Below are 10,000 nucleotides of genomic sequence, written 5' to 3'. Positions count from 1 at the left end.
TGATGCAATCTGCTCTCGATGGTGCAGCTGTCGAACCTTTTGAGGAACCTGAGGATCTGAGGACCCATGCCAAATCTTTTTAGTCTCCTGAGGGGGGATAGGTTTTGTCGTGCCTTCTTCACGACTGTCATGCTGTGCTTGGACCATTTTAGTTCGTTGGTGATGTGAACACCAAGGAACTTGACGCTCTCAACCTGCTCCACTGCAGCCCAGTCGATGAGAATGGGGGGCGTGCTCGGTTGTCTTTTTCCTGTAGTCCACAATCATCTTCTTTGTTTTGATCACGTTGAGGGAGGGGTTGTTGTCCTGGCACCACCCGGCCAGGTCTCTGACCTCCTCCCTATAGGCTGTCTCGTCGTTGTCGGTGATCAAGTCTACCACTGTTGTGTCATTGGCAAACTTAATGGTGTTGGAGTCTTGCCTGGCTGTGCAGTCATGAGTGAACAGGGAGGACAGGAGGGGACTGAGCACGCACCCCTGAGGGGCCCCTGTGTTGAGGATCAGTGTGGCGGATGTGTTGTTACCTACCCTTACCAACTGGGGGCGGCCCGTCAGGATGTCCAGGATCCAGTTGCAGAGGGAGGTGTTTAGTCCCTGGGTCCTTAGCTTATTGATGAGCTTTGCGTGCACTATGGTGTTGAACGCTGAGCTGTAGTCAATGAATAGCATTCTCACATAGGTGTTCCTTTTGTCCAGGTGGGAAAGGGCAGTGTGGCGTGCAATAGAGATTGTTTCATCTGTGGATCTGTTGGGGTGGTATGCAAATTGGAATGGGTCTAGGGTTTCTGGGATAATGGTATTGATATGAGCCATGACCAGCCTTTCAAAGCACTTCATGGCTACAGACGTGAGTGCTACGGGTTGGTAGTCATTTAGGCAGGTTACCTTAGTGTTCTTGGGCACAGGCACTATGGTGGTCTGTTTTAAACATGTTGGTATTACAGACTCGGACAGTGAGAGGTTGGAAATGTCAGTGAAGACACCAGTTGGTCAGCGCATGCTCACAGTACACGTCCTGGTAATCCGTCTGGCCCTGCGGCCTTGAGAATGTTGACCTGTTTAAAGGTCTTACTCACATCAGCTGTGTAGAGCGCGAATACACAGTCTTCCAGAACAGCTGGTGCTCTCATGCATATTTCAGTGTTATTTGCCTCGAAACTAACATAGAAGTAGTTTAGCTCATCTGGTGGGCTCGTGTCACTAGGCAGCTCTCGGCTGTGCTTCCCTTTGTAGTCTGTAATAGTTTGCAGGCCCTGCAACATCCTATGAGCGCTAGAACCGGTCTAGTACGATTCTATCTTAGTCCTGTATTGACTCCTTGCCTGTTGGATGGTTCGTCGGAGGGCATAGCGAGATTTCTTATAAACTTCTGGATTAGTGTCCTGCTCCTTGAAAGAGAAAGCTCCAGCCTTTAGCTCAGTGTGGCTGTTGCCTGTAATCCATGGCTTCTGGTTGGGGTATGTACTTGCAGTCACTGTGGAGACGACATCAAGAATGCACTTATTGATGAAGTCGATGACTGATGTGGTGTACTCCTCAATGCAATCGGAGGAATCCCGGAACATATTCCAGTCTGTGCTAGCAAAACAGTCCCGCAGCTTAGCATCTGCTTCATCTGACCACTTTTTTATTGATCTAGTCACTGGTGTTTCCTACTTAAATTATTGCTTGTAATCAGGAATCAGGAGGATAGAATTATGGTCAGATTTGCCAAATGGAGGCCGAGGGAAAGCTTTGTATGCGTCTCTGTTTGTGGAGTAAAGGTGGTCCAGAGTTGCACATTTAACATGCTGATTAAACATGCTGATTAAGCTGTGGTCTACAGTTTATCATGAGATACTCTACCTCAGGTGAGCAATAGCTCAAGACTTGCTTAGATATCATGCACCAGCTGTTATTTACAAAAATACATAGTCCGCTGCCCCTTGTCTTACCAGACGCCTCTGTTCTATCCTGCCAGTACAGCGTATATCCAGCCAGCTGTATGTTGATAGTGTCGTCTTTCAGCCACGACATAAGATGTTACAGTTTTGAATGTCCCATTGGTAGTTTAATCTTCTGCGTAGGTCATCTATTTTATTATCCAAAGACTGCACGTTTTCTAGCAGAATGGAAGGAAGTGGAGGTTTATTCGATCGCCTACGAATTCTCAGAAGGCAGCCCTCCGGCCCCTTTTTCTCCGCCTTCTCTTCATGCAAATGACGGGGATCTGGGCCTGTTCCTGGGAAAGCAGTACATCATTCACATCTTCCTCGTCGGACTCGTTAAAGGAAAAGAAAGGATTCTGCCAGTTCGTGTTGAGTAATCGCAGTCCTGATGTCCAGAAGTTATTTTCAGTCATAAGAGATGGTAGCGGCAACATTATGTACAAAATAAGTTAAAAAAAAGTGTTACAAACAAGGCAAAAAAACAAAGAAAAAAAACACAATCAGTAAAACGTCAGCCTTCTTCTCCGCCGCCGTTGTGGTCATAGTAACGCCATGTCTCTCCCTTCCCCAGGTACCCAGTGATCCTGTCCATAGAGAACCACTGTTGCATCCAACAACAGAAGAAGATAGCCCAGTACCTCAGAAAGATCCTGGGAGACAAGCTGGACCTGGGAGAGACTTTCCACAGAGACTCTAAACAGCTACCCAGCCCCCACTGTCTACAGGGAAAGATCCTCATCAAGGTACACACACGGACCATCCTCTTCTCCTTCTGTCATACCTCTCTCCTCAAACACTCCTCTTCTTCCTCTGTCTGCCTCTCCTCACTCTTTCCTGTTCCTCCAAACCCTGCCCCAATGGTCTGAAGGGAAAGATATAGGGAGATATACTGGGAAGATATAGGGAGACATACTGGGAAAATATAGGGAGATATACTGGGAAGATATAGGGAGATATACTGGTAAGATTTAGGAAGATATACCGGGAAGATATAGGGAGACATACTGGGAAGATATAGGGAGATATACTGGGAAGATATAGGGAGATATACTGGGAAGATATAGGGAGATATACTGGGAAGATATAGGAAGATATACCGGGAAGAAATAGGGAGTCATACTGGGAAGATATAGGGAGACATACTGGGAAGATATAGGGAGATATACTGGGAAGATATAGGGAGATATACTGGGAAGATATAGGAAGATATACCGGGAAGATATAGGGAGACATACTGGGAAAATATAGGGAGATATACTGGGAAGATATAGGGAGATATACTGGAAAGATATAGGGAGATATACTGGGAAGATATAGGGAGATATACTGTGAAGATATAGGAAGATATACTGTGAAGATATAGGAAGATATACTGTGAAGATATAGGAAGATATACTGTGAAGATATAGGAAGATATACTGTGAAGATATAGGAAGATATACTGTGAAGATATAGGAAGATATACTGTGAAGATATAGGAAGATGAGAGAGAGAGAGAGTCAGGGAAACAGAGAGAGAGAGAGAGAGAGCGAGAGCGCACTGGGTCTTTAAACCCCAGGCCTTTGTCTAGAGTTATTGAGAATCACCAAAGCGCAGACAGTCAAAGAGGGAAGAAATATGTTGGCCATTCTAAATAGTAGGCATGCAAAAATAGAGTGTTTTATAGTATATGACATTTTCAAAAATGTTGTACTCTTTGAATGCCAGGATACCATAGTCATTTCGGCTTTTCATCTAGTAGAATTGATTGCACACTATTGAGGAAGAGAATCGTCTTTCCATACAAATTGTGGGAATCAACGGTGTAAATACAGGCTTCCCTTCCTATTCACTTTCCTTCCTCTCCTCATCTCCTTTCCTTCCTCTCCTCATCTCCTTTCCTTTCTCTCATCATCTCCTTTGCTTCCTCTCCTCATCTCCTTTGCTTCCTCTCCTCATCTCCTTTCCTTCCTCTCCTCATCTCCTTTCCTTTCTCTCTATTTTCAGTGTTGTGTTTTGTTTGGCTTTGGCTGAGAGCAGAACAGAGGGGGAGTGGGGAGAGGGATTGTCCCCCCCCAAATTTAAATAAACAACAAGAAGAAAAGGAGAAAGTAGTCCGCCACTGTATTAGTCATGCTGGGAGAAAGTAGTCCGCCACTGTATTAGTCATGCTGGGAGAAAGTAGTCCGCCACTGTATTAGTCATGCTGGGAGAAAGTAGTCCGCCACTATATTAGTCATGCTGGGAGAAAGTAGTCCGCCACTGTATTAGTCATGCTGGGAGAAAGTAATCCGCCACTATATTAGTCATGCTGGGAGAAAGTAATCCGCCACTGTATTAGTCATGCTGGGAGAAAAAGATGGATGACATGTGGTTATATAATTGAGGAGTGAAGGACTGGTCGGTTACATGGAATTATTATATCATTATATTACATACACACACACACACACACAAACACACACACACATACACACAGTCTCTCTCTCTGTCGCTTTCTCTCTATGTCTCTCTCTGTCTGCCTGGGACAGATTAGAGATAACCAAACCAGAGCCTGGAGAGACTCAGCATAGTGGGAAATGTATTCAGTACTCTCACACATTCACTCATGCGCACCGTGGAAAATCAACTAAAGAAAGAAAGAGTGGAGAGAGAGAGAGAGACAGAGATAGAGAGAGATACAGAGAGAGATACAGAGAATGAAATGTTAAATATCAGTGAAAGAGTCTAATGTATAGGATTTGTCCTCATAGGACACGTCACTGCACTCTATACTCTTCTGTAAACTGGTCATCTCTGTATGCTCGTCGCAAGATCCACTGGTTGGTGCTTTTTTATAAAACCCTCTTAGTCCTAAATCCCCCTATCAGAGATATCTACTGCAGTTCTCATCCTCCACATACAACATCCGTTCTGCCAGTCACATTCTGTTCAATGTCCCCAAAGCACACACATCCCTGGGTCGCTCGTATTTTCAGTTTGCTGCAGCTAGCGACTGGGACGAGCTGCAACAAACACTCAAACTGCACAGTTTTATCTCAATTTCTTCAATCAAGGACTCGATCATAGACACTCTTACACTCTTACTGCTTTGCGTGGTGTATTGTTGTCTCTACCTCGCCCGACGTCTCGAATCCAGGATGGATTGAACGGAGTATGCCGTGGCCTCGATGTCCAGAGGGGAGGCACCTCCGACACCGCAGCTTCCTGGAGCGGGCCAGCCACCACCGGCCTGAGGAGAGACACATGTAACGAGGGGTTAATGCGGTAATCAGGGGGAAGCTGTAACCTATAACATACCTCGTTCACTCTCCTCCAGACTTTAAATGGCCCCACAAACTTCGGACCCAGCTTTCCGGCAGGGCAGGTGGAGGGGCAGGTTCCAACTTTCTGGCGCAGCACGGCGCGCTGAAGATGGACATGGACGGCGTCCCATGTCTCCTCCGCACGCCGGAACCAGTCATCCACCGCAGGAGCTTTAGTCTGAATCTGATGCCAAGGAGCCAGAACCGGCTAATACACCAACACACACTGTACTCTCGGGGTGAAAACCTGAGGTAAGGCTGACCGAGACCCCAAGACCCCTCGAAGTAAACTGGTCACCCCAATCAGACACTATATCCTCAGGCAACCCATAGTGCCGGAAGACGTGAGTCAACAGGGCCTTCGCAGTCTGTAGGGCCGTATGGAGACTGGGCAAAGGGAGGAGACAACAGGACTTAGAAAAACGATCCACAACGACCAGGATCATGGTGTCACCCTGTGAATGTGGAAGATCGGTTATGAAATCCACCGACAGGGAACGGGTAAGGCCTGTAACTTACCTCTGGGCAGGTGCCTAGGAGCCTTACACTGGGTGCACACTGAGCAGGAAACATAAACGCTCACATCCTTAGCCAAAGTGGGCCACCAGTACTTCCCACTAAGACAGCGCACTGTCCGACCGATCCCAGGATGACCAGAGGAGGGTGACGTGTGGGCCCGGTCGCGGACAGCAGAATGTACCGTCGCGCAGCTGGACACTGAGGGGGAGTGGGCTCTGTACGTAACACCCGCCCAATGTCGCGTCCAGCTCCCACATTACCGGCGCCACCATGCAAGAGGCGTGGGAGTGGGATCCATGGGCCGCTCCTCTGTGTCATACTGCCGGGACAGTGCATCTGCCTTAACGTTCTGGGAACCTGGTCTGTAAGAAAGGGTGAAAAAAAAATGGGTGAAAAACATGGCCCACCTTGCCTGGCGAGGGTTCAGTCTACTCGCTGCCCGGATGTACTCCAGATTGCAGTGGTCAGTCCAGATGAGAAAAGGGTGTTTAGCCCGCTCAAGCAAATGTCTCCACACCATCAAAGCCTTGACTACAGTCAACAGCTCCCGGTCCCCCACATCATAGTTTTGCTCCTCCGGGCTGAGCTTCTTTTGAGAAGAAGGCACAGGGGCGGAGCTTCGGTGGTGTACCCGAGCGTTGAGAGAGCACCGCTCCTATCCCAGCCTCGGACGCGTCCACCTCCACTATGAACGCCAAAGGGGGATCCGGATGGGCCAGCACGGGCGCCAAGGTAAATAGAGCCCTTAGTTGCCCAAAAGCCCTGTCCGCCTCAACTGACCACTGCAGACGTACAGGACCCCCCTTCAGCAGTGAGGTAATGGGAGCAGCCACCTGACCAAAACCCAGGATAAATCTCCGGTAGTAATTGGCAAACCCTAAAAATCGTGGCACCTCCTTTACCGTGGTGGGAGTCGGCCAATTACGCACGGCTGAAATGCGGTCACTCTCCATCTCCACCCCTGATGTGGAAATGTGATACCCTACGAAGGAGACGGCTTGCTGAAAGAACAGGCATTTCTCAGCCTTGACGTACAGGTCATGCTCCAACAGTCGTCCAAGTATCTTGCGCACCAAGGACACATGCTCGGCGCATGTAGTGGAGTATACCAGAATGTCATCGATATACACCACTACACCCTACCCATGCAGGTCCCTGAAAATCTCATCGACAAAGGATTGGAAGACGGATGGAGCATTCATCAAACCGTAGGGCATGACGAGGTACTCATAATGCCCTGAGGTCGTACTAAATGCCGTCTTCCACTCGTCTCCCTCCCGGATACGTACCAGGTGGTATGCGCTCCTGAGATCCAGTTTTGTGAAGAAGCGTGCCCCGTGCATTGACTCAATTGCCGTGGCGATAAGAGGTAGTGGGTAACTGTACCTCACCGGGATTTGATTGAGACCACAATAATCAATGCACAGGCACAAACCTCCATCCTTCTTCTTCACAAAAAATAAACTTGAGGAGACGAAGTAGATGACCGAATGTATCCCTGACGCAGGGATTCTGAGAAATGTGTCTCCAAAGCCACCGTCTTCACTTGCGACAGGGGATACACATGACTCCTGGGAAGTGCAGCGTCTACCAGGAGATTTATCGCACAATCCCCCGTCAATGGGGTGATAATTGAGTGGCCTTCATTTTACAGAACGTGAGAGCCAAATTGGCATATTCGGGGGGGATGTGCACAGTGGAGACCTGGTCTGGGCTTTCCACCATAGTAGCACAAGAGGACCAAGCAGCGTGGTAACGGGCAGCAGCAGCAGCAGCCGAAAACACAAGACTCCCGGACTTGGGAGGAGATTTTGGATGGCAAGGGACCCTGGGCACAAGCAGGGGAATATCGCCGCCCTAAAGTAGAGCTGGAGGCAGCGAAAGCGGAGAGGTGCCGGTATGAGGAGGCAGCACGGCAGCGCGGCTGGAAGCCCGAGAGGCAGCCCCAAAAATGTATTGGGGGGCAGGTAGGAGACCTTAGCCAACTCCCGTGCTTACTGGAGAGCGAGAGGGACCGGGCAGGCACCGTGTTATGCGGTGGAGCGCACAGTGTCCCCGGTGCATGTGCATAGCCCGGTGCGGTATATGCCAGCTCCTCGTATCGACCTGGCTAGAGTGGGCATCGAGCCAGGTGCCATGAAGCCGGCTCTACGCATCTGGTCTCCAGTGCGTCTCCTCGGGCCGGCGTTCACCAGCACAGCCCAGTGCGGGCTATTCCACCTCGCCGCACTGGCCTGGTTACGGGGAGCATTCAACCAGGTAAGGTTGGGCAGGCTCGATGCTCAAGAGCTCCAGTGCGCCTTCACGGTCCGGTCTATCCGGTGCCACCTCCACGCACCAACCCTCCGGTGGCAGCCCCCCCGCACAGGCTGTCTTTCCGTCTTCTTCCTACAGGTGCCTGTCCAGGTGCCTGTGCAGTGCTTTCAGAGTCTTCCTCCTGCCCAGCGCTGTCAGAGTCTCCCATCTGTCCTGAGCTGCCAGAGTCTCCCGTCTGTCCTGAGCCTTCAGAGTCTCCCGTCTGTCCTGAGCCTCCGGAGTCTCCCGTCTGTCCTGAGTCGCCGGAGTCTCCCGTCTGTCCTGAGCCGCCGGAGTCTCCCGTCTGTCCTGAGCCGCCAGACTCTCCCGTCTGTCCTGAGCCGCCAGAGCCGCCCGTCTGTCCTGAGCCACCAGATCCGCCAGTCTGTCCTTAGCCACCAGATCCGCCAGTCTGTCCTGATCCGCCAGAGCCGCCAGACTGTCCTGAGCCGCCAGAGCCACCACTCTGTCCTGAGCCACCAGAGCCGCCAATCTGTCCTGAGCCGCCAGGAGCCGCCAGTCAGCCAGGACCTGCCAGTCAGCCAGGAGCCGTCAGCCAGCCAGGAGCCACCAGAGCCGTCAGTCAGCCAGGAACCGCCAGAGCTGTCAGTCAGCCAGGCGATGCCAGAATCGCCCTTCACTCCGGAGCTGCCGGAGTCTCCCGCCTGTCCGGAGCTGCCGGAGTCTCCCGCCTGTCCGGCGGTGCCGGAGTCTCCCGCCTGTCCGGCGCTACCATTCAGCTTTTACAAAAAACAAGTAGTGATCCATGTCAATCTTGGCGCGGCAGGGTAGCCTAGTGGTTAGAGCGTTGGACTAGTAACTGAAAGGTTGCAAGTTCAAATCCCCAAGCTGACAAGGTACAAAACTGTCGTTCTGCCCCTGAACAGGAAGTTAACCCAGCCGATACGAGGAGCTGGCATATACCGCACCGGGCCACGCACCGGGGACACTGTGCGCTCCACCGCATAACACGGTGCCTGCCCGGTCCCTCTGGGCCATCATTGAAAATAAGAATTTGTTCTTAACTGATTTGCCTAGTTAAATAAAGGAAAAATAAATCTCTCTTCCTCTTTGAGCCATGAGAGATTAATGTTAGCTCTCCGTGTACTTTTAAGGGCCAGCCGTGCTGCCCTGTTCTGAGCCAATTGTAACTTTCCTAAGTTCCTCTTTGTGGCACCTGACCACACTACAGAACAGTTGTCCAGGTGCGACAAAACTAGAGCCTGTATGACCTGCCTTGTTGATACGGCTGTTAAGAAGGCAGAGCAGCGCTTTATCATGGACATCCTTCTCCCCATTTTAGCTACTATTGTATCAATATGTTTTGATCATGTCAGTTTACAATCCAGGGTAACTCCAAGCAGTTTAGTCACCTCAACTTGCACAATTTCCACGTTATTCATTACGAGATGTAGTTGAGGTTTAGGGTTTAGGGAATGATTTATCTCAAATACCATGCTTTTAGTTTTGGAAATATTTAGGACTGTTGCAGTCATTTCAGTCGCTGTAGCAGCTGACGTATATAGTGTTGAGTCATCTGCATACATAGACACACAGGCTTTACTCAAAAACATGTCTTTAGTAAAGATTGAAAAAAGTAAGGGGCCTAAACAGCTGCCCTGGGTAATTCCTGATTGTACCTGGTTTATGTTTTAGAGGTTTTCATTAAATAACACTCTCTGTGTTCTGTTAGACGGGTAACTCTTTATCCACATTATAGCAGAGGGTGTAAAGCCATAACACATATGTTTTTCCAGAAGCAGACTATGATCAATAATGTCAAAGGCTGCACTGAAGTGTAACAAGACAGCCCCCACAATCATTTTATCATCAATTTCTCTCAGCCAAGCATCAGTCATTTGTGTAAGTGCTGTGCTTGTTCAATGTCCTTCCCTATAAGCGTGCTGAAAGTCTGTCAATTTGTTTACTGTAAAATAGCATGGTATCTGTTCAAACACAATTTTTTCAAAAAGG

The 10,000-nt window shown here is 49.5% G+C and overlaps 1 protein-coding gene across 1 annotated transcript in view; it reads left to right on the top strand.

Moving 5' to 3' along the window:
• Window positions 1-10,000, top strand: part of LOC109878823 (1-phosphatidylinositol 4,5-bisphosphate phosphodiesterase eta-1-like) — a 106,468-nt gene that overhangs the window by 70,868 nt on the left and 25,600 nt on the right. Inside the window, 1 exon segment of the mRNA XM_031796452.1 lies at window positions 2,500-2,671. Within this exon segment, the coding sequence (XP_031652312.1) occupies window positions 2,500-2,671 (172 nt within the window).

The sequence above is a fragment of the Oncorhynchus kisutch genome, linkage group LG18, assembly GCF_002021735.2.
Source record: "Oncorhynchus kisutch isolate 150728-3 linkage group LG18, Okis_V2, whole genome shotgun sequence".
NCBI classification, from domain to species: domain Eukaryota; kingdom Metazoa; phylum Chordata; class Actinopteri; order Salmoniformes; family Salmonidae; genus Oncorhynchus; species Oncorhynchus kisutch.
The sequence above is the reverse complement of the archived record's forward strand: the minus strand, read 5'-3'. Positions and strand labels throughout refer to the sequence as shown.